The sequence below is a fragment of the Tachyglossus aculeatus genome (genome assembly GCF_015852505.1).
Source record: "Tachyglossus aculeatus isolate mTacAcu1 chromosome 12 unlocalized genomic scaffold, mTacAcu1.pri SUPER_6_unloc_1, whole genome shotgun sequence".
Taxonomy (NCBI): domain Eukaryota; kingdom Metazoa; phylum Chordata; class Mammalia; order Monotremata; family Tachyglossidae; genus Tachyglossus; species Tachyglossus aculeatus.
In genome coordinates this window covers 17,535,001-17,560,023 of record NW_024044828.1, presented here as the reverse complement: position 1 = coordinate 17,560,023, position 25,023 = coordinate 17,535,001, and the positions used below count along the sequence as shown (strand labels likewise).

Below are 25,023 nucleotides of genomic sequence, written 5' to 3'. Positions count from 1 at the left end.
GTTGGGTAGGGACTGTCTCTAGATGTTGCCAGTTTGCGCTTCCCAAGCGCTTAGTACAGTGCTCTGCACATCGTAAGCGCTCAATAAATAGGATTGATGATGGTTAAGGCGCTCAGTAAGTACGATTGAAGGAGTGAATGTGGGCGGGGCCTGGAGGGAGCCCGCGTGACCGACAGGCCGGGGCGGGGCGACCCCCTTCCCGGGCGGCAAAGACACCGGGCGACCGAGGCCCTTGGGTGGGCGACCGGCCCGGGCCCAGCTTTCCGGACGGACCACCGCCTGCTCCAGGTTGGTTGCCAGCGCGGGAGGGAGGGAGAAAGAAACAAGCCATCCGGGCCAGTCCCCTGCCTCCACTCTAGGCCCAGAGGGCAGGGGGAAGCGAGCCATCCGGGCCAGTCCTCTGCCTCCACTCTAGGCCTGGAGGGCAGGGGGAAGCGAGCCATCCGGGCCAGTCCCCTATTTATTTATTTATTTTACTTGTACCTATCTGTTCTATTGATTTTATTTTGTTAGTATGTTTGGTTCTGTTCTCTGTCTCCCCCTTTTAGACTGGAGCCAACTGTTGGGTAGGGACTGTCTCTAGATGTTGCCAATTTGGACTTCCCAAGCGCTTGGTACAGTGCTCTGCACATAGTAAGCGCTCAATAAATACGATTGATGATGATGATGATGTTTCCACTCTAGGCCCGGAGGGCAGGGGGAAGGGAGCCATCCGGGCCAGTCCCCTGCCTCCACTCTAGGCCTAGAGGGCAGGGGGAAGCGAGCCATCCGGGCCAGTCCCCTGTCTCCACTCTAGGCCTAGAGGGCAGAGGGAAGCGAGCCATCCGGGCCAGTCCCCTATTTATTTATTTATTTTACTTGTACCTATCTATTCTATTGATTTTATTTTGTTAGTATGTTTGGTTCTGTTCTCTGTCTCCCCCTTTTAGACTGTGAGCCCACTGTTGGGTAGGGACTGTCTCTAGATGTTGCCAATTTGGACTTCCCAAGCGCTTGGTACAGTGCTCTGCACATAGTAAGCGCTCAATAAATACGATTGATGATGATGATGATGTTTCCACTCTAGGCCCGGAGGGCAGGGGGAAGGGAGCCATCCGGGCCAGTCCCCTGCCTCCACTCTAGGCCTAGAGGGCAGGGGGAAGCGAGCCACCCGGCCCAGTCCCCTATTTATTTATTTATTTTACTTGTACATATCTATTCTATTGATTTTATTTTGTTAGTATGTTTGGTTCTGTTCTCTGTCTCCCCCTTTTAGACTGTGAGCCCACTGTTGGGTAGGGACTGTCTCTAGATGTTGCCAATTTGTACTTCCCAAGCGCTTGGTACAGTGCTCTACACATAGTAAGCGCTCAATAAATACGATTGATGATGATGAGGATGTTTCCACTCTAGGCCCGGAGGGCAGGGGGAAGGGAGCCATCCGGGGCAGTCCCCTGCCTCCACTCTAGGCCTAGAGGGCAGGGGGAAGCGAGCCATCCGGGCCAGTCCCCTGCCTCCACTCTAGGCCCAGAGGGCAGGGGGAGCGAGCCACCCGGGCCAGTCCCCTATTTATTTATTTATTTTACTTGTACATATCTATTCTATTGATTTTATTCTGTTAGTATGTTTGGTTCTGTTCTCTGTCTCCCCCTTTTAGACTGTGAGCCCACTGTTGGGTAGGGACTGTCGCTATATGTTGCCAATTTGGACTTCCCAAGCGCTTGGTACAGTGCTCTGCACATAGTAAGCGCTCAATAAATACGATTGATGATGATGATGATGATGATGTTTCCACTCTAGGCCCGGAGGGCAGGGGGAAGGGAGCCATCCGGGGCAGTCCCCTGCCTCCACTCTAGGCCTAGAGGGCAGGGGGAAGCGAGCCATCCGGGCCAGTCCCCTGCCTCCACTCTAGGCCTAGAGGGCAGGGGGAAGCGAGCCATCCGGGCCAGTCCCCTATTTATTTATTTATTTTACTTGTACCTATCTATTCTATTGATTTTATTTTGTTAGTATGTTTGGTTCTGTTCTCTGTCTCCCCCTTTTAGACTGTGAGCCCACTGTTGGGTAGGGACTGTCTCTAGATGTTGCCAATTTGTACTTCCCAAGCGCTTGGTACAGTGCTCTGAACATAGTAAGCGCTCAATAAATACGATTGATGATGATGATGATGATGATGATGATGTTTCCACTCTAGGCCCGGAGGGCAGGGGGAAGGGAGCCATCCGGGGCAGTCCCCTGCCTCCACTCTAGGCCTAGAGGGCAGGGGGAAGCGAGCCATCCGGGCCAGTCCCCTGTCTCCACTCTAGGCCTAGAGGGCAGGGGGAAGCGAGTCATCCGGGCCAGTCCCCTATTTATTTATTTATTTTACTTGTACCTATCTAGTCTATTGATTTTATTTTGTTAGTATGTTTGGTTCTGTTCTCTGTCTCCCCCTTTTAGACTGTGAGCCCACTGTTGGGTAGGGACTGTCTCTAGATGTTGCCAATTTGGACTTCCCAAGCGCTTGGTACAGTGCTCTGCACATAGTAAGCGCTCAATAAATACGATTGATGATGATGATGATGTTTCCACTCTAGGCCCGGAGGGCAGGGGGAAGGGAGCCATCCGGGCCAGTCCCCTGCCTCCACTCTAGGCCTGGAGGGCAGGGGGAAGCGAGCCATCCGGGCCAGTCCCCTGCCTCCACTCTAGGCCTAGAGGGCAGGGGGAAGCGAGCCACCCGGGCCAGTCCCCTATTTATTTATTTATTTTACTTGTACCTATCTATTCTATTGATTTTATTTTGTTAGTATGTTTGGTTCTGTTCTCTGTCTCCCCCTTTTAGACTGTGAGCCCACTGTTGGGTAGGGACTGTCTCTAGATGTTGCCAATTTGTACTTCCCAGGCGCTTAGTACAGTGTTCTGCACATAGTAAGCGCTCAATAAATACGATTGATGATGATGATGATGATGATGATGAGGATGTTTCCACTCTAGGCCCGGAGGGCAGGGGGAAGGGAGCCATCCAGGCCAGTCCCCTGCCTCCACTCTAGGCCTAGAGGGCAGGGGGAAGCGAGTCATCCGGGCCAGTCCCCTATTTATTTATTTATTTTATTTGTACATATCTATTCTATTGATTTTATTTTGTTAGTATGTTTGGTTCTGTTCTCTGTCTCCCCCTTTTAGACTGTGAGCCCACTATTGGGTAGGGACTGTCTCTAGATGTTGCCAATTTGTACTTCCCAAGCGCTTGGTACAGTGCTCTGCACATAGTAAGCGCTCAATAAATACGATTGATGATGATGATGATGATGATGATGATGTTTCCACTCTAGGCCCGGAGGGCAGGGGGAAGGGAGCCATCCGGGGCAGTCCCCTGCCTCCACTCTAGGCCTAGAGGGCAGGGGGAAGCGAGCCATCCGGGCCAGTCCTCTGCCTCCACTCTAGGCCTGGAGGGCAGGGGGAAGAGAGCCATCAGAGCCAGTCCCCTGTTTCCACTCTAGGCCTGGAGGGCAGGGGGAATAATATAATAATGCGATGGTATTTGTTAAGCGCTTACTATGCGCAAAGCACTGTTCTAAGCGCTGGGGGGATACAAGGTGATCAGGTTGTCCCACAGGGGGCTCACAGTCCTAATCCCCATTTTCCAGATGAGGGAACTGAGGCCCAGAGAAGTTAAGTGACTTGCCCAAAGTCACCCAGCTGACAAGTGGCGGAGCCGGGATTTGAACCCATGACCTCTGACTCCAAAGCCCGGGCTCTTTCCACTGAGCCACGCTGCTTCTCTGAAGCGGCCATCTGGTTCTGACTCCTGCCTCCACTCTAGGCCTGGAGGGCAGGGGGAAGCAAGCCATCCGGTCCAGTCTCCTGCCTCCACTCGAGGGCCGGAGGGCGGGTCTCCGGGGATCTGCCACATTTGTCTGCTGTGTGACCTTGGGCAAGTCACTAAACTTCTCTGTGCCTCAGTTCCCTCATCTGCCAAATGGGAATTAAGATTGTGAGCCCTATGTGGGACAGGGACTGTGTCCAAGCTGATTATCTTGTTTCTACCCCAGCACTTAGAACAGTGCCTGGCACATAGTAAGTGCTTAACAAATACCGTTATTATTATTAATGGTGCTTCCTCTCTGGGAAGGAGAGAAGTGATGATATTTTGAGGCTGGGAATTTTGATCTAATCCTCAACCTCAGTGCTCTTGCCTTCTCTGCAAGTGCTCAATAAATGTTGGCTATCTTTGTGTTGTTAAAGGTCAAACTTTTAGCCGAAGAGATGTTCCAATTTGTACTTTATTAAGTATATGGCATCCAAGGTGCTCCACCCATAGAGAGCTGTATGGGAGAGCCGGAAAGTGGTCCAGTGTGTCTGGGGACAAAAACTGTGGCTCCATTTTTCAGATGGTAAAATGATGCAGTTTGGTAAGAAGTGAGAAAAAGCGTGGTGGCCTGGTAGAAAGAGCACAGGCCTGGGAAGGCTAATTCGCTTCTCCTGGAGAGCCTTGTCCCGTCCCCCAACCGTGGCCAAGGAGGGGTGAAGGGTGAGGGTTGGCCCCTCTTGCTTCCGTCCCTTCATCATCATCAATCATCAATCGTATTTATTGAGCGCTTACTGTGTGCAGAGCACTGTACTAAGCGCTTGGGAAGTACAAGTTGGCAACATATAGAGACAGTCCCTACCCAACAGTGGGCTGACAGTCCTTCATCAGCTGGAAGGAGTGTGGCTCAGTGGAAAGAGCCCGGGCTTTGGAGTCAGAGGTCATGGGTTCGAATCCCGGCCCCACCAATTGTCAGCTGTGTGACTTTGGGCAAGTCACTTAACTTCTCCGGGCCTCAGTTCCCTCATCTGTAAAATGGGGATTAAGACTGTGAGCCCCACGTGGGACAACCTGATCACCTTGTAACCTCCCCAGCGCTTTGCACATGCTAAGCGCTTAATAAATGCCATTATTATTATTATTATTATTATTATTATTATTATTATTATTATCAGCTGTCTACTTGGACTGGTTCTCCGCAGCGGGCAGCCAGGGGAAGAGCGACGATGGCGTCTGGAGATTTCTGCTCCCCTGTTGAGGGGCTGGAGCTGCTCCAAAAGGGTGAGGATCCCCAAGCCGCAGCAGGGAGAAGCAGCGTGGCTCAGTGGAAAGAGCCCGGGCTTTGGAGTCAGAAGCTCATGGGTTCAAATCCCTGCTCCGCCAATTGTCAGCCGTGTGACTTTGGGCGAGTCACTTCACTTCTCTGGGCCTCAGTTCCCTCATCTGTAAAATGGGGATTAAGACTGTGAGCCCCCCGTGGGACAACCCAATCACCTTGTAACCTCCCCAGCGCTTAGAACAGTGCTTTGCACATAGTAAGTGCTTAATAAATGCCATTATTATTACTATTATATACTTACTATATACAGACCAATGCACTAAGTGCTGGAGAGTACAATACAGTCCTCACCCTCAAGGACCTTAGTCTAGTGGGAGAGTGGGAAATCAGGGCTAAAGGAATGGGGATTGGCGGGCAACCTGGCTGGGCCACATGCCTGTTGCGTGACCTTGGGCATGTCTTTTCACTTCTCGGTGCCTCAGTTACCTCACCTGGAAAATGGGGATTAAGACTGCGAGCCTCACGTGGGCTGGGGATTGCGTCCAACCTGACAACCTTGTAACTACCCCAGCATTTAGAACAGGGCTTGGCCCGTAGTAAGCGTTTAACCGACGCCACAGTAATGCCAAAAAAAGAAAAAGGGAGGTGGCGGGAGGGGGGACCCGGGTGAATTTGGGGGGTGGGGGTCAGCAGGGGGTCCCCGGGACTCCCAGCTGCCATGAGCCCCTGTGGGAGTGGCTATCTCCCCCCCCAGCCTTGGACCCCTGCAGTCGTGGCTGCTTTCCTCTCTGCCCCCAGAGAACCCCTGTGGGCTGGCTGCTCCCCCTCTTTCCCCTCGGGCACCCGGGGACCCCCGCGGTAGCGGCTGCCCCCCCTGACTCTCCTGGGGCGTCCGGGGCCAGTGTGCGGGCACCAGTTGCCACCTTGCCAGCTGGGGGAGGAGGACCTCCTGCGCAACCCACACTTCGCCAAGCTGCTGCTGGGCCTCGCGCAGCGCCTGGACGGGACCGGCCTGAGCAACGCCCTGGCCGAGGAGCAAGCCCAGGTCGGGGGCGGGCCTGGGGGTGCGGGAGGGGTCCGGGCGGGCCATAAGGGGCCCCTCACAGCCTCCTTCCACCTCCCCCGGCCCCTCTCCATCCTCCAGGCCTGGAAGGAGGTCCGGCTCCAGAAGACCATGTGGCTGAGGTCGGAGGTCCTGCACAGGGTCATTCAGGAGATGCTGGTGGATTATTACGTCAGAGCGAGGGATGCCAACCTGAGCCCGGAGGACCGGAAGGTACTGACCAGAGCGGGATGGGGGAGGGAGGTCCGGAGGAGGAGGAGGGGGCTGGGAGGGGATGAATACGGTGGGGACATTCCTGGGATGGAAGGAGGGTCAGCCGGGCCAGTTTGCCAAGATCCTGAGGTGAAAGGGTGAAGAGAATAATAATGATTGGGGTATTTGTTAATTACTCTTCATTCAGCAGAGAAGCAGTGTGGCTCAGTGGAAAAGAGTGTGGGCTTTGGAGTCAGAGGTCATGGGTTCAAATCCCCGCTCCGCCAATTGTCAGCTGTGTGACTTTGGGCAAGTCACTTAACTTCTCTGTGCCTCAGATACCTCATCTGTAAAATGGGGATGAAGACTGTGAGCCCCATGTGGGACAACCTGATCGCCTTGTAACCTCCCCAGTGCTTAGAACAGTGATTTGCACGGAGTAAGTGCTTAATAAATGCCATCATTATTATTATTATTATTATTATTATTATTATTATTGTAACCTCCCCAGCGCTTAGAACAGTGCTTTGCACATAGTAAACGCTTAATAAATGCCATTATTATTATTATTATTATTGTTGTTGTTATTCAGTTGTATTAAGCGCTTACTCTTCATTCACTTGTATTAAGCGCTTACTGTGTGCAGAGCACTGTACACAGTAGGGACATTCTTTGGATGGAAGGAGGGTCAGCCGGGCCAGTTTGCCAAGATCCTGAGGGGAAAGGGTGAGGAGAATAATAATAATTGGGGTATTTGTTAATTACTCTTCATTCAATTGTATTAAGCACTTACTGTGTGCAGAGCACTGTACTAACGGTGGGGACATTCTTTGGATGGAAGGAGGGTCAGCGGGCCAGTTTGCCAAGATCCTGAGGGGAAAGGGTGAGGAGAATAATAATAATTGGGGTATTTGTTAATTACTCTTCATTCAGTTGTATTAAGTGCTTACTCTTCATTCACTTGTATTAAGCGCTTACTGTGTGCAGAGCACTGTACTAACGGTGGGGACATTCTTTGGATGGAAGGAGGGTCAGCCGGGCCAGTTTGCCAAGATCCTGAGGGGAAAGGGTGAGGAGAATAATAATAATTGGGGTATTTGTTAACTACTCGTCATTCAATTGTATTAAGCGCTTACTCTTCATTCACTTGTATTAAGCGCTTACTGTGTGCAGAGCACTGTACTAACGGTGGGGACCTTCTTTGGATGGAAGGAGGGTCAGCCGGGCCAGTTTGCCAAGATCCTGAGGGGAAAGGGTGAGGAGAATAATAATAATTGGGGTATTTGTTAATTACTCTTCATTCAATTGTATTAAGCGCTTACTCTTCATTCACTTGTATTAAGCGCTTACTGTGTGCAGAGCACTGTACTAACGGTGGGGACCTTCTTTGGATGGAAGGAAGGTCAGCCGGGCCAGTTTGCCAAGATCCTGAGGGGAAAGGGTGAGGAGAATAATAATAATTGGGGTATTTGTTAATTACTCTTCATTCAATTGTATTAAGCGCTTACTGTGTGCAGAACACTGTACTAACGGTGGGGACCTTCTTTGGATGGAAGGAGGGTCAGCCGGGCCAGTTTGCCAAGATCCTGAGGGGAAAGGGTGAGGAGAATAATAATAATTGGGGTATTTGTTAATTACTCTTCATTCAATTGTATTAAGCGCTTACTGTGTGCAGAGCACTGTACTAACGGTGGGGACATTCTTTGGATGGAAGGAGGGTCAGCCGGGCCAGTTTGCCAAGATCCTGAGGGGAAAGGGTGAGGGGAATAATAATAATTGGGGTATTTGTTAATTACTCTTTATCCACTTGTATTAAGCTCTTACTCTTCATTCAATTGTCTTAAGTGCTTACTGTGTGCAGAGCACTGTATAGCACTTGGAAAAGTACAATACAGTAATAAACAGTGACATTCCCTGCCCTCAACGAGCTCACAGTCTAGAGGTGGGGGTTGTGCCAGGTACTGAACTAAGCGCTGGAGTGGGTACAAGCAGGTTGGGCACAGAGGCTCACCGTCTCAGTCCCCATTTTGCAGATGAGGGAACTGAGGCCCAGAGAAATGAAGGGCCTTGCCCAAGGTCACATAGCAGACAGGCGGCAGAGCTGAGATTAACCTTTTGAGTTCCAGGTCCGTGCTTTATCCGCTACGCCGTGCTGCTTCTCAGTGCGGGCTAGCGGAAAGTCAGTCAATCGTATTTATTGAGCGCTTACTGTGTGCAGAGCACTGTACTAAGCGGTACAGGGCGGGAGTCTGGGGCCTGGTTTGAGCCGCTGCTCAGCTGTGACTGTGGATAAGTCAATCAACCTCCGCTTCCTCATCTGGGAAATGGGGAGAGCCCAACTGTGGGCCCCTTGTGGGACAAGGATTGCGTCCAAGGTCATAAACTCGCGTCTGCTCCGGCCCTCAGCACGCAGGAAGCCTCAGCCAATGCCGTCATGATAAAAATCAGAGGCCGATGGAGCCTCTGGGCTCAGGTGGGCAGGGAATAGGTCTGATTGTTGTCATCATCATCATCAATCGTATTTATTGAGCGCTTCCTATGTGCAGAGCACTGTACTAAGCGCTTGGGAAGTACAAATTGGCAACACATAGAGACAGTCCCTACCCAACAGTGGGCTCACAGTCTAAAAGGGGAGTCTCCCAAGCACTAAGTACAATGCTCTGCCCACAGTAAGCGCTCAATAATGAGATTCAGTAAGACTGAACGAATGAGAGGTTCGATCTCTACGCTCAGCCAGCGTTCCGGGAGTAGTGATGGATGACGGACGGGTTGGCGGTGACGGAGGGATGGCGGGCTCCTCCCGGTTTTCCTCTTCCCAGTTCCACGAGACTCTGGAACAACGCCTCCTGGTAACTGAACTGACCCGCCTACTGGACCCCCCGGCCTGCCCGGAGAAGGAAAACCCGCCGCCGCCGCTGGGACTGGAGAAGGCCGACCTGCTGGACCTGATGCCCCCCGCAGAGGTTGGCCGGGAGGAAGGGAGGCAGAGGAGGCCGGTGGTCTTCCCCATGTCCGCCTATCCCCATGAGTCAGTCAGTCGTATTTACTAAGCACTCACTGTGTGCCGAGCACTGTACTAAGCGCTTGGGAGACTAGCAGCGTGGCTCAGTGGAAAGAGCACGGGCTTTGGAGCCAGAGGTCATGGGTTGGAACCCCGGCTCCACCACGTGTCTGCTGTGTGACCTTGGGCAAGTCACTTAACTTCTCGGAGCCTCGGTTACCTCATCTGTAAAGTGGGGATGCTAACTGTGAGCCCCATGCGGGACAACCTGATCACCTTGTATCCCCCCCCCAGCACTTAGAACAGTGCTTTGCACATAGTAAGCGCTTAACAAGTGCTATCATTATTATTACTTGGGAGAGTTACTTGAGCGGGTAACAGAATTGGTGGGCCCCCAGTGAGCTTACAGGCTGGAGGAGGAGTCACTTGTCAGCTGTGTGACCCTAAGCAAGTCACTGATCTTCTGTGTATCTCCGTTCCGTCATCTGTAAAATGGGTTTGGGGGTTTTTTGATGGCATTTATATGTGCAAAGCACTGTTCTAAGCGCTGGGGAGGTTACAAGGTGATCACGTTGTCCCACGTGGGGCTCACAGTCTTAATCCCCATTTTACTGGGCACACAGCGCTTAATAAATGTTGTTGTTGTTGTTGTTGTTGTTATTATTATTATTATTCTCTGGGCCTCAGTGACCTCATCTGTAAAATGGGGATTAATTCCATGAGTCCCATGTGGGACATGGACTGTGTATGGAGCTAGTATCTCCCCCAGCGCGTAGAACAATGCTTGACACATAGTTAACTGAGGTAACTATGAGGTTACTGAGGCCCAGAGAAGTGAAGTGACTTGCCCAAAGTCACACAGCTGACAATTGGCAGAGCTGGGATTTGAACCCGTGACCTCTGACTCCAAAGCCCGAGCTTTTTCCACTGAGCCATGCTGCTTCTCTAATACCTGTTCAATACCTGTTCTCCTTTCTACTTAGACTAAGTCCCATGTGGGACGTGGATTGTGTCCAGACTGATTAACTCATATCCATCCCAAGCATTTAGTTTGGTGCCTGACACCTAGTAAATGCTTAACAGATTTACTGTGTAATAAAAAAGTGCTTAGTACAGTGCTCTGTGCATAGTACAGTGTTTTGCATATACTAAGTACTTCGTAAACACCCCCGATTGATTGATAAGTCCCGGGAAGGGGAATAAAAACAATGATGATGAAGGTGGTTTTTATTAAGCACTTACTATGTGTCAAGCACTGTTCTAAGCGGTGGGGAAGATCCAAGCTAATCAGGTTGGACACAGTCCATGTCCCACATGGGACTCACAGCATTAATCCCCATTTTACAGTTGAGGTCACTGAGGCCCAGAGAATAATAATAATGATGATGATGGCATTTATTAAGCGCTAACTGTGTGCCAAGCACTATTCTAAGCGCAGGGGAGGTTACAAGGTAATCAGGTCGTCCCACGGGGGTCTCACAGTCTTTGTCCCCATTTTACAGATGAGGGAACTGAGGCACAGGGAAGTGAAGTGACTTGCCCAGAGTCACACACCTGACAAGTGGTGGAGCCGGAATTTGAACCCATGACCTCTGACTCCAAAGCCCGGGCTCTTTCCCAGAATGAGCCCCTTCCTTCCTCTCCCCCTTGTCCCCCTCTCCATCCCCCTCATCTTACCTCCTTCCCTTCCCCACAGCACCTGTATATATGTATATATGTTTGTACATATTTATTACTCTATTTTACTTGTACATATCTATTCTATTTATTTTATTTTGTTAGCATGTTTGGTTTTGTTCTCTGTCTCCCCCTTCTAAACTGTGAGCCCACTGTTGGGTAGGGACTGTCTCTCTATGTTGCCAGCTTGTACTTCCCAAGCGCTTAGTACAGTGCTCTGCACACAGTAAGCGCTCAGTAAATACGATTGATTGATTGATTTCCACTGAGCCACGCTGCTTCTCAGAGAGGTGAAGTGACTCGCCCAAATGGTGACGCCGGGAATAGAACCCAGGTCCTTCTAATTCCCAGGCCTGTGCTCTAATAATAATAATCAATCAATCGTATTTATTGAGCGCTTACTATGTGCAGAGCACTGTACTAAGCGCTTGGGAAGTACAAATTGGCAACACATAGAGACAGTCCCTACCCAACAGTGGGCTCACAGTGGGCTCACATCATCAATAATGATGATGACGGCATTTGTTAAGCGCTTACTATGTGCAAAGCACTGTTCTAGCCACTAAGTCATGCTCTCCCCCCACCAACCCCCGGGTTTCGGGGTCAGGCTTGCCCTAACGCTGCCTCTCTCTCTCTTTTCTCTTTCTCCGCCGGGGCAGGACTCTCGTTTGCTGCAGGAGCGGCTCCTGCCCGCGGTTGAAGAGGGGCTCAAGAAGAAGTGCTTCTCCCTGCTCTGCTACCACGACCCGAACTCAGGTCTGTCCGCCTCTGCCACCCGCCCCCCCACCCCCGAGATCATTAGAATCATCGTGCTATTTGTTGAGCGCTTACTAGTGCTTAGAGCACAGGCCTGGAAATCAGAAGGACCCGGGTCCTAATCCCGGCTCCGCCACTTGTCAGAGGAGCAGCGTGGCTAGAGGAGCAGCGTGGCTCAGTGGAAAGAGCCCGGGCTTTGGAGTCAGAGGTCACGGGTTCCAATCCCGGCTCCCGGCTGGGTGACTTTGGGCAAGTCACTTGACTTCTCTGTTCCTCAGTTACCTCCTCTGTAAAATGGGGATGAAGACTGTGAGCCCCCCGTGGGAGAACCTGATCACCGTGTAACCTCCCCAGCGCTTAGAGCAGTGCCTTGCACATAGTAAGCGCTTAATAAACGCCACCATTATTATTATTGTCTGCTGGGTGACCTTGGGCAAGTCACTTTCTTTCTAGGTGCCTCAGTCCTCTCATCTGTAAAATGAGGATTTAAGACTGTGAGCCCCGTCTCCGTGTTTTGTTTTGTTGTCTGTCTCCCCCTTCGAGACTGTGAGCCCACTGTTGGGTAGGGACTGTCTCTATATGTTGCCGACTTGTACTTCCCAAGCGCTTAGTACAGTGCTCTGCACACAGTAAACGCTCAATAAATATGAGTGAATGAGACCTGGACTGTGTCCAACCTGATTAACTTGTAACTTCTAGGCAGGGAACATGCCTACCAACTCAATCAATCAATCGTATTTATTGATTTTATTTATTGATTTATTGATCGCATTTATTTATCGTATTTACTGATACTCCATCATATGAATGAGACGTGGACTGTGTCCAACCTGATTAATTTGTAACTTGTAGGCAGGGAACATGCCTACCAACTCCATCATATTGTTCTCTCCCAAGTGCTTAGTACAGTGCTCTGCACACAGTAAGTGCTCAGTAAATATGACTGATTGATCGATCTACACCAGCACTTAGTACAATGCCTGGCACATAGTAACTGCTTAGCAGGTACCATTAAAAAAAAAACCCATTGTTCTATGCCTGAAGAAGATAACTCTAGAGAATGTTACTCTATTTACTTATTTATTTGTTACTATATTTACTTATTTATTTTACTTGTACATATCTATTCTATTTATTTTATTTTGTTAGTATGTTTGGTTTTGTTCTCTGTCTCCCCCTTTTAGACTGTGAGCCCACTGTTGGGTAGGGACTGTCTCCATATGTTGCCAACTTGTACTTCCCAGGCGCTTAGTACAGTGCTCTGCACATAGTAAGCGCTCAATAAATATGATTGATTGATTGATTGATTGTGAGCCCACTGTTGGGTATGGACTGTCTCCATATGTTGCCAACTTGTACTTCCCAAGCGCTTAGTACAGTGCTCTGCACACAGTAAGCGCTCAATAAATATGATTGATTGATTGATTGTGAGCCCACTGTTGGGTATGGACTGTCTCCATATGTTGCCAACTTGTACTTCCCAAGCGCTTAGTACAGTGCTCTGCACACAGTAAGCGCTCAGTAAATACGATTGATGATGATGATGATGATAAATGATAATCAGGTCAGATATAGTCCCTGCCCCACACAGGGCTCACAGTCGAAGTAGGAGGGAGAACAGATGTTTGAATCCTCATTTTACGGTACGGTGCTCTGCACACGGTAAGCGCTCAATAAATACGACTGAATAAATGAACGAACGGATAAGGTGACAGGGACCGTTTCCTGTCTGATTATCAAGTACAGTGATCAGTATGTTCGGTTTTGTTCTCTGTCTCCCCCTTTTAGACTGTGAGCCCACTGTTGGGTAGGGACTGTCTCTATATGTTGCCAATTTGTACTTCCCAAGCGCTTAGTACAGTGCTGTGCACATAGTAAGCGCTCAGTAAATACGATTGATGATGATGATGATGATGATTGGCCCGTAGTCAACGCTTGAGAAACACCTTCGTAAAAACCGGGAATCGACCGAGGCCCTGGCTGGGGATGGGGTTGGGACTTTTCGTGAGATTCCTGGGGTCTCCCTCCCCGTTGCAGACTCCGACGCGGACATCCTGAAGGCAGCAAAGGTCTGGAAGCTGGCGGAGACCCTGGCGGGGGAGAAGCAACAGAGGGAGAATGCCAAAAGCCGGCAGAAGGAGCAGATAGTTCTACTTGAGAAGCAGCGGGCCACTTATTCCCAGGTGGGCAGAGGGGTAGGGAAATGGGGCTCACCTCCTCCAGGAGGCCTTCCCAGACTGAGCCCCTTCCTTCCTTTCCCCCTCGTCCCCCTCTCCATCCCCCCATCTTACCTCCTTCCCTTCCCCACAGCACCTGTATATATGTATATATGTTTGTACCTATTTTTTTACTCTATTTTATTTGTACATATCTATTCTATTTATTTTATTTTGTTAGTATGTTTGGTTTTGTTCTCTGTCTCCCCCTTTTAGACTGTGAGCCCACTGTTGGGTAGGGACTGTCTCTCTATGTTGCCAATTTGTACTTCCCAAGCGCTTAGTACAGTGCTCTGCACATAGTAAGCGCTCAATAAATACGATTGATGATGATGATGATGGGGCGGGGGGGAACCGGAATCATTTTTTTTCTTAATGGCATTTGTTGAGGACTTACTATGTTCCAAGTATTGTATTAAAAGAGCGTGGGCTTGGGAGTCAGCTGGTTCTAAATCCCGGCTCCACTGTCAATCAATCAATCAATCATATGTATTGAGCGCTTACTGTGTGCCGAGCACTGGACTAAGCGCTTGGGAAGTACAAGTCGGGGACACATAAAGACGGTCCCTACCCAAAAGCGGGCTCACAGTCTAGAAGGGGGAGACAGAGAACAAAACCAAACATACTGACAAAATAAAATAAATAGAATAGATATGTGTAAGTAAGATAAATAAATAAATAGAGTAATAAATATATACAAAAATATGTGACTTTGGGCAAGTTGCTTCCCTTCTCTGTGCCTCAGTGGCTTCATTGGCAAAATGGGGATTGAGACTGTGAGCTTCATGTTGGGACAGGGACTGCGTCCAACCCGATTAGCCTGGCACATAGCACTTAACAAATACCACAGTTACTATTATTATACAAGCTAATCAATCAATCGTATTTATTGAGCGCTTACTGTGTGCAGAGCACTGGACTAAGCGCTTGGGAAGTACAAGTCGGCAACACATAGAGACGGTCCCTACCCAACAGCGGGCTCATAGTCTAGAAGGGGGAGACAGAGAACAAAACCAAACATACTGACAAAATAAAATAAATAGAATAGATGTGTATAAGCAAGATAAATAAATAAATAAATTAACAGAGTAATAAATATATACAAACATATGTGACTTTGGGCAAGTTGCTTCCCTTCCCTGTGCCTCAGTGGCTTCATCGGCAAAATGGGGATTGAGACTGCGAGCCTCATGTTGGGACAGGGACTGCGTCAATCAATCAATCAATTGTATTGAGCGCTTACTGTGTGCAGAGCACTGTACTAAGCGCTTGGGAAGTACAAGTTGGCAACCTATAGCACAACCCGATTAGCCTGGCACATAGTCAGCACTTAACAAATACCACAATTACTATTATTATACAAGCTAATCAATCACTTGTATTTATTGAGCGCATACTTTGTTGCAGAACACTGTACTGAATGGGAGAGTACAATATAACGGAGTTGGGAGACATGTTCCCTGCCCACATCAAGCTATTGTTCTCTCCCAACTGTTTAGTACAGTGCTCTGAAACAAAACAGAGAAGCAGCGTGGCTCAGTGGAAAGAGCCCGGGCTTTGGAGTCAGAGGTCATGGGTTCAAATCCCGGCTCCGCCACTTATCAGCTGTGTGACTTTGGGCAAGTCACTCAACTTCTCCGGGCCTCAGTTCCCTCATCTGTAAAATGGGGATGAAGACTGTGAGCCCCCCGTGGGACAACCTGATCACCTTGTAACCTCCCCAGCGCTTAGAACAGTGCATAGTAAGCGCTTAATAAATGCCATTATTATTATTATTATTATTATTATTAAAACACCGGGCCAGCGAACAAAGCACAGGCCTAGGAGTCGGAAGGAACCTGGGCTCTAATCCTGGCTCAGCCACTTGTCTGCTGTGTGACCTTGGTCAAGTCACTTAATTTCTCTGTGCCCCAGTTACCTCATCTGTAAAATGGAATTAAGATTGCGAGCCCTAGGTGAGACAGGGACTGTGTCCAACCGGATTAAATTGCATCTACGCCAGCACTTAGTCCAGTACCTGGCACGTAGTGAGCGCCTAACAAATGCTATTAAAAGAAATGAGCTCACAGTCTAGAGTGGGAGACAGACATTAATATTAATAAATACAGATATGTGCGTAAGTGCTGTAGGGCCGACGGAGGGGGTGAATAAATAAACGGTGCAATTCAAAGTACCAGGGCAAGACAAGTGTGTGGAAGAAGCGGAAATGAGGGCTTAGTTGGGGGAAGCCTTCTGGTGATGTGCTTTTAGTCAGGTTCATCCATTCATTCAATCGTATTTATTCATCATCATCATCATCAATCGTATTTATTGAGCGCTTACTATGTGCACAGCACTGTACGAAGCGCTTGGGAAGTACAAATTGGCAACATATAGAGACAGTCCCTACCCAACATTGGGCTCACAGTCTAAAAGGGGGAGACAGAGAACAAAACCAAACATACTAACAAAATAAAATAAATAGAATAGATATGAGCGCTTACTGTGTGCAGAGCACTGTACTAAGCGCTTGGGAAGTACAAGTTGGTTGGACCCAGTCCTTGTCCCCCAAGGGCCTCACAGACTCAATCTCTAAACTGAGTTAACTGAGGTACGGAGAAGTGAATCATAATGATGGCATTTATTAAGCGCTTACTATGTGCAAAGCACTGTTTAAGTGCTGGGGAGGTTACAGGATGATCAGCTTGTCCCACGGGGGTGTTCACAGTCTTAATCCCCATTTTACAGATGAGGTAACTGAGGCACAGAGAAGTGAGGCCTTCCCAGGCTGAGCCCCCTCCTTCCTCTCCTCCCCCTCTCCGTCGCCCCGCCTTACCTCCTTCCCTTCCCCACAGCACCTGTATTTATGTATATATGTTTGTACGTATTGATTACTCTACTTATTTATTTTACTTATATGTATTTATTCTATTTTATTCTGTTAATATGTTTTGTTTTGTTCTCTGTCTCCCCCTTCTAGACTGTGAGCCCACTGTTGGGTAGGGACCATCTCGATATGTTGCCAAATTGTCCTTCCCAAGTGCTTAGTACAGTGCTCTGCACACAGTAAGTGCTCAATAAATACGATTGAATGAATGAATGAATGAAGTGACTTGCCCAAAGTCACACAGCTGACAAGTGAACCTTTGATCTCTGACTCCAAAGCCCGGGCTCTTTCCACTGAGCCACGCTGCTTCTCAAGTCAAGTGACTTGTCCAAGGTCACCCCGCGGACAAGCGGTGGAGCGGGATTAGAACCCAGAGCCTGGGCTCCACCCACTAGGCATCACTCCTTCTGAGAGTGTTGCCCAAGCAGCGTGGCTCAGTGGAAAGAGCCCGGGCTTTGGAGTCAGAGGTCACAGGTTCAAATCCCCGCTCCGCCAATTTGTCAGCTGTGTGACTTGGGGCAGGTCACTTAACTTCTCTGCGCCTCAGTTCCCTCATCCGTCAAATGGGGATTAAGACTGTGAGCCCCCCGTGGGACAACCTGATCACCTTGTACCTCCCCAAGCGCTTTGCATATAGTAAGCGCTTAATAAATGCCATCATTATTATTAGAGAAGCAGCGTGGCTCAGTGGAAAGAGCCCGGGCTTTGGAGTCAGAGGTCACGGGTTCAAATCCCAGCTCCGCCGCTTGTCAGCTGGGTGACTTTGGGCCAGTCACTTGACTTCTCTGTGCCTCGGTTCCCTCATCTGTCAAATGGGGATGAAGTCTGTAAGCCCCACGTGGGCCAACCTAATCACTTTGTATCCTCCCCCGCGCTTAGAACAGTGCTTTGCACATAGTAAGCGCTTAATAAATTTATAAATAAATACATTATTATAATAAAAAATATTTATTTATTCTATTTATTTATTTATTTATTCTGCTTGTACATATCTATTCTATTTATTTTATTTGGTATGTTTGGTTTTGTTCTCTGTCTCCCCCTTTTAGACCGTGAGCCCACCGTTGGGTAGGGACTGTCTCTCTATGTTGCCAATCTGTACTTCCCAAGCGCTTAGGCCAGTGCTCTGCACATAGTAAGCGCTCAATAAATACGATTGATGATGATGATGATGTCTCCCCCTTTTAGACTGTGAGCCCACCGTTGGGTAGGGACTGTCTCTCTATGTTGCCAATCTGTACTTCCCAAGTGCTAAGTCCAGTGCTCTGCACATGGTAAGCGCTCAGTAAATACGATTGATGATGATGATGGTGAATCAATGCCATGATTTTTTCAGCGCTTAGAACGGTGCTTTGCACATAGTAAGCGCTTGATAAATGCCATTATTATTATTATTGTTGTTATTAGCTACCCCAAAAGGTGAGGGGGAAGTGGGGGGGGGGGCCCACTCCGCCGCCATCGGCCCCTGTCCTCTTCCCCCCGATCCCTGCAGGCTCTACTCCGCTGCCTGGCCCTGCTTCGGAAGCTGTTGCGGGAACATCGGCTGGAGACGCAGGCGGAGCTGGACCGCCAGCACGCCCAGTACTTGGAAGTCAAGTGTAAAGCCATGATCCTGAAGCTGCGGTGAGGCTGGGCCCCTGGGACTGGGTTAGCCAGCCCCCGCTCACCTGGGCCACCAGGCCGAGGCCCAAGTCCTTTCGGGAAACTTTTACGGGCGGTAAATTGCCGGGACTTTCTGGGTTATTACTAGGAATCAATCAATCAATCGTATTTATTGAGCCCTTACTATGTGCAGAGCACTGGACTGAGCGCTTGGGAAGTACAAATTGGCAACATCTAGAGACAGTCCCTACCCAACAGTGGGCTCACAGTCTAAAAGGGGGAGACGACATCATCATCAATCGTATTTATTGAGCGCTTACTATGTGCAGAGCACTGGACTGAGCGCTTGGGAAGTACAAATTGGCAACATAGAGAGACAGTCCCTACCCAACAGTGGGCTCACAGTCTAAAAGGGGGAGACATCATCATCATCAATCGTATTTATTGAGCGCTTACTATGTGCAGAGCACTGGACTGAGCACTTGGGAAGTACAAATTGGCAACATCTAGAGACAGTCCCTACCCAACAGTGGGCTCACAGTCTAAAAGGGGGAGACATCATCATCATCATCAATTTATTGAGCACTTACTATGTGCAGAGCACTGGACTGAGCGCTTGGGAAGTACAAATTGGCAACATCTAGAGACAGTCCCTACCCAACAGTGGGCTCACAGTCTAAAAGGGGGAGACATCATCATCATCAATCGTATTTATTGAGCGCTTACTATGTGCAGAGCACTGGACTGAGCGCTTGGGAAGTACAAATTGGCAACATCTAGAGACAGCCCCTACCCAACAGTGGGCTCACAGTCTAAAAGGGGGAGACATCATCATCATCATCAATTTATTGAGCACTTACTATGTGCAGAGCACTGGACTGAGCGCTTGGGAAGTACAAATTGGCAACATCTAGAGACAGTCCCTACCCAACAGTGGGCTCACAGTCTAAAAGGGGGAGACATCATCATCATCAATCGTATTTATTGAGCGCTTACTATGTGCAGAGCACTGGACTGAGCACTTGGGAAGTACAAATTGGCAACATCTAGAGACAGTCCCTACCCAACAGTGGGCTCACAGTCTAAAAGGGGGAGACATCATCATCATCAATCGTATTTATTGAGCGCTTACTATGTGCAGAGCACTGGACTGAGCGCTTGGGAAGTACAAATTGGCAACATCTAGAGACAGTCCCTACCCAACAGTGGGCTCACAGTCTAAAAGGGGGAGACATCATCATCATCATCAATTTATTGAGCACTTACTATGTGCAGAGCACTGGACTGAGCGCTTGGGAAGTACAAATTGGCAACATCTAGAGACAGCCCCTACCCAACAGTGGGCTCACAGTCTAAAAGGGGGAGACATCATCATCATCAATCGTATTTATTGAGCGCTTACTATGTGCAGAGCACTGGACTGAGCGCTTGGGAAGTACAAATTGGCAACATCTAGAGACAGTCCCTACCCAACAGTGGGCTCACAGTCTAAAAGGGGGAGACATCATCATCATCAATCGTATTTATTGAGCGCTTACTATGTGCAGAGCACTGGACTGAGCACTTGGGAAGTACAAATTGGCAACATCTAGAGACAGTCCCTACCCAACAGTGGGCTCACAGTCTAAAAGGGGGAGACATCATCATCATCATCAATCGTATTTATTGAGCGCTTACTATGTGCAGAGCACTGGACTGAGCGCTTGGGAAGTACAAATTGGCAACATCTAGAGACAGTCCCTACCCAACAGTGGGCTCACAGTCTAAAAGGGGGAGACAGAGATCATTTTTATTGGTGATGCAAGATCTTGTTCTACTTATTTTATTTTGTCAATATGTTTGGTTTTGTTCTCTGTCTCCCCTTCTAGACTGTGAGCCCACTGTTGGGTAGGGACCGTCTCTATATGTTGCCAACTTGGACTTCCCAAGCGCTTAGTACAGCGCTTTGCACACAGTAAGCGCTCAATTAATACGATTGAATGAATGAATATATTCATTATATATGAAGTATATGAAGTATATATAGTAAGTATAGTATATAGTAAGCACTCAGTAAATATCATTGATCCCCTTCTAGACTGTGAGCCCACTGTTGGGTAGGGACCGTCTCTATGTGTTGCCAACTTGGACTTCCCAAGCGCTTAGTACAGCGCTCTGCACACAGTAAGCGCTCAATAAATACGATCGATTGATTGATTGAGACGGTGAGGGTAGGTAAGATTTTTTTTTAATGGTATTAAGTGCTTACTATGTGCCAAGCACTGTACTAAGCGCTGGGATAGGTACAAGCTGATCAGGTGGAACATATTCCACGTCCCACATGGGGCTCACAGTCCTAATCCCCATTCTACAGATGAGAAGTTAAGTGACTGATCCAAAATCACACAGTAGACGAGTGGTGGAGCCAGGATTAGAACCCAGGTCCCTCTGACTCTCAGGCCTGGTTACGAAGTAAGCACAAGAATAGATGCAAGATAGAAGCAGCGGGGCTCAGTGGGAAAGAGCCCGGGCTTTGGAGTCAGAGGTCATGGGTTCAAATCCCGGCTCCGCCACTTGTCAGCTGGGTGACTTTGGGCAAGTCACTTCACTTCTCTGGGTCTCAGTTCCCTCATCTGTAAAATGGGGGTGAAGACTGCGAGCCCCACGTGGGACAACCTCATCACCTTGTATCCCCCCCAGCGCTTAGAACAGTGCTTTGCACATAGTGCTTAATAAATGCCATCATTATTATTATTACTATTATTATAATCACATCGGATTCAGTCCCTGTCCTGCAAGGGACCGATTTGTACTTCCCAAGCGCTTAGTACTGTGCTCCTTCCCTTCCCCACAGCACCTGTATATATGTTTGTACATATTTATTACTCTATTTATTTTACTTGTCCATATCTATTCTATTGATTTTATTTTGTTAGTATGTTTGGTTTTGTTCTCTGTCTCCCCCTTTCAGACTGTGAGCCCACTGTTGGGCAGGGACTGTCTCTAGATGTTGCCAATTGGTACTTCCCAAGCGCTTAGTACAGTGCTCTGCACATAGTAAGCGCTCAATAAATGCCATCACTATTATTATTATAATTATAATCACATCGGATTCAGTCCCTGTCCTGCAAGGGGCCGATTTGTACTTCCCAAGCGCTTAGTACCATGCTCCTTCCCTTCCCCACAGCACCTGTATATATGTTTGTACATATTTATTACTCTACTTATTTATTTATTTATTTTACTTGTCCATATCTATTCTATTTATTTTATTTTGTTAGTATGTTTGGTTTTGTTCTCTGTCTCCCCCTTTCAGACTGTGAGCCCACTGTTGGGCAGGGACTGTCTCTAGACGTTGCCAATTTGGACTTCCCAAGCGCTTAGTCCAGTGCTCTGCACATAGTAAGCGCTCAGTAAATACGATTGATGATGATGATGATGATGCTCCGCACACAGTGAGTGCTCAATAAATACGATTGATGATGATGATGATGATGCTCCGCACACAGTGAGTGCTCAATAAATACGATTGATGATGATGATGATGCTCCGCACACAGTAAGTGCTCAATAAATACGATTGATGATGATGATGATGCTCCGCACACAGTAAGTGCTCAATAAACACTACTGAATGAATGGATAAGGGGGAGGGAGAAACAGGTAACTCATCCTGAGGTTACAGATGAGGAAATGGGGGCTCAGAGAGGTGAAGTGACTGGCTGGAGGGCGCCCAGCAGACCAGTGGCAGAGCTACGATTAGAACCTGGGTCCCCTGCGGCCCAGCCCCGGGTTCTTTTCGGCCATCTGGGCCTCGGCCCTGATCCGACTTCTCCCGGCCCGTGCCGCTCCGGGCTTTTCCCCTTTAGGATGGAGGAACTCCAGGTCCTGTCAGACACTTACCCGGCCGAGAAGGTGGAGGTCCATCGCATCATCAGGTGAGGACCGAGGCCGATGGACGGAGGGTGGGGCTCCCGCCACTTCCCTTCCCACCCCACAAAGTTGCTTTTCTCCGCTGACCTCTCCCTCGTGTCCCGCTACCGGCCTGGGACGCCCTCCAAAATATCCAACGGACAGTCGCTCTCCCCACCTTCAGGCCTTATTGAAGGCCCATTTCCTCCAAGAGGCCTTCCCTGACGGAGTATATACGTATATATGTTTGTACATATTTATTTATTTATTTTACTTGTACATATCTATTCTATTTATTTTATTTTGTTAGTATGTTTTGTTTTTTTTTTTCTCTGTCTCCCCCTTTTAGACTGTGAGCCCACTGTTGGGTAGGGACTGTCTCTATATGTTGCCAATTTGTACTTCCCAAGCGCTTAGTACAGTGCTCTGCACATAGTAAGCGCTCAACAAATATGATTGATTGATTGATTGATTTTCTCCGCTGACCTCTCCCTCATGTCCCACTACCGGCCTGGGACGCCCTCCAAAATATCCACTGGACAATCGCTCTCCCCACCTTCAGGCCTTATTGAAGGCCCATCTCCTCCAAGAGACCTTCCCTGACGGAGTATATATGTTTGTACATATTTATTACTCTATTTATTTATTTTACTTGTACATATCTATTCTATTTATTTTATTTTGTTAGTATGTTTGGTTTTTTTTTTCTCTGTCTCCCCGTTTTAGACTGTGAGCCCACTGTTGGGTAGGGACTGTCTCTATATGTTGCCAATTTGTACTTCCCAAGCGCTTAGTACAGTGCTCTGCACATAGTAAGCGCTCAATAAATATGATTGATTGATTGATTGATTGATTTTCTCCGCTGACCTCTCCCTCGTGTCCCGCTACCGGCCTGGGACGCCCTCCAAAATATCCAGCGGACAATCGCTCTCCCCACCTTCAGGCCTTATTGAAGGCCCATCTCCTCCAAGAGGCCTTCCCTGACGGAGTATATATGTTTGTACATATTTATTACTCTATTTATTTATTTTACTTGTACATGTCTATTCTATTTATTTTATTTTGTTAGTATGTTTGGTTGTTTTTTTTTTTTCCTCTGTCTCCCCCTTTTAGACTGTGAGCCCAATGTTGGGTAGGGACTGTCTCTATATGTTGCCAATTTGTACTTCCCAAGCGCTTAGTACAGTGCTCTGCACATAGTAAGCGCTCAATAAATATGATTGATTTTCTCCGCTGACCTCTCCCTCGTGTCCCGCTACCGGCCTGGGACGCCCTCCAAAATATCCAGCGGACAATCGCTCTCCCCACCTTCAGGCCTTATTGAAGGCCCATCTCCTCCAAGAGGCCTTCCCTGACGGAGTATATACGTATATATGTTTGTACATATTTATTACTCTATTTATTTATTTTACTTGTACATATCTATTCTATTTATTTTATTTTGTTAGTATGTTTGTTTTTTGTTTTTTGTTTTTTTTTTTCTCTGTCTCCCCCTTTTAGACTGTGAGCCCAGTGTTGGGTAGGGACTGTCTCTATATGTTGCCAATTTGTACTTCCCAAGCGCTTAGTCCAGTGCTCTGCACATAGTAAGCGCTCAATAAATATGATTGATTGATTGATTGAGTCCCCCTTTCCTCTTTTCTCACTCCCTTCTGCATCACCCTGATTCGCTCCCTTTCTTCATCCCCCGCCCCCAGCCAGCCCCCCAGCACTTACGTCTCTATCCGTCATTTATTTGTTCACATGAATGCCTGCCTCCCAAATCCCATCATCATTATACCAAATCCCATCATCATTATAGGCAAGGGACGTGCCCACTAATTTTGTTGCATTGTATTCTCCCAAGCGCTTGGTACAGTGCTCTGCACTTAGTAAGCTCTCAATAAATACCATGGATTGATGGATTGGAGACAAGCCTATTGCTACCCCGGGAGGCACTGTATTCCAGATCCAGACTAGACTGTAAGCTCCTTGTGGGCAGGGAATGTATCTGTTTATCATTGTATTGTAATAATAATAATAACGGTGGCATTTATTAAGCGCTTACTCTGTGCAAAGCACTGTTGTAAGCGCTGGGGAGTTTACAAGGTGATCAGGTTGTCCCGTGGGGGCAACTTAGTCTCCCGAGCACTTAGCACAGTGCTCTGCGCACGGTAACCCCTTAATAAATAGGAATGAATGACCGTCTTCTCCCGTCTTGGGCCGGCAGGGACAGCCTGGAGGAGGCGGCGCGCACACAGGAGCAGGACCTGGAGAGCTGGCGGCGGCAGCTGGGCGCGTACGAGGGGCTGGGCGCCGAGTTCGACGGGCTGGTGCGGGAGTACGCCCAGCTGAGGCAGGAGATCGACAACAAGCGCTGGGCCATCCGCGAGTTCGACAAGTCCTGCCGCTGAGCCCAGCCCGGTGCCCCTCTCCTCCCTGCCCAGCCCTGCCGCCAGACCTGGTCTCTAATAAAGTGGGGGTGACCCTCAGCAGCGGGGAGCGGACTCTCTTTTGGCCAACAGGACCAGTCTCCGGCAGTCAGTCGTATTTACTGAGCGGTTACTGGGTGCAGCGCACTGTACTAAGCACTTGGGACAGTACAATATAGCAGGCACATTCCCTGCCCACAACAAGCTTACCAACTGTAACCACGCTGTGGGCAGGGAACGCGTTTATGTTGGTATTCTGGACCCACCCAGGCGCTTAGTACAGTGCCCCGCACACAGGAAGCGC

The 25,023-nt window shown here is 48.7% G+C and overlaps 1 protein-coding gene across 1 annotated transcript; it reads left to right on the top strand.

Annotated features, from left to right (window-relative positions):
- Window positions 1-207: 207 nt before the first annotated feature.
- Window positions 208-24,779, top strand: HAUS4 (HAUS augmin like complex subunit 4). The gene is made up of 10 exons (XM_038741357.1): window positions 208-288; window positions 4,942-5,047; window positions 5,948-6,090; window positions 6,190-6,321; window positions 9,120-9,263; window positions 11,638-11,734; window positions 13,772-13,917; window positions 18,309-18,439; window positions 22,266-22,334; window positions 24,518-24,779. Exons 2-10 carry the CDS (start codon window positions 4,993-4,995, stop codon window positions 24,699-24,701), a joined length of 1,101 nt encoding a protein of 366 aa, XP_038597285.1. The 5' UTR covers window positions 208-288; window positions 4,942-4,992; the 3' UTR covers window positions 24,702-24,779.
- The last annotated feature ends 244 nt before the right edge of the window (window positions 24,780-25,023 follow it).

Excerpts from the sequence above, each read along its gene's own strand:
- HAUS4 (XM_038741357.1), top strand. The coding sequence starts at position 4,993 with ATGGCGTCTGGAGATTTCTGCTCCCCTGTTGAGGGGCTGGAGCTGCTC. Across the intron at positions 11,735-13,771 it reads CTACCACGACCCGAACTCAG|ACTCCGACGCGGACATCCTG; the intron begins GTCTGTCCGCCT and ends TCCCCGTTGCAG. Across the intron at positions 18,440-22,265 it reads GCCATGATCCTGAAGCTGCG|GATGGAGGAACTCCAGGTCC; the intron begins GTGAGGCTGGGC and ends TTTCCCCTTTAG.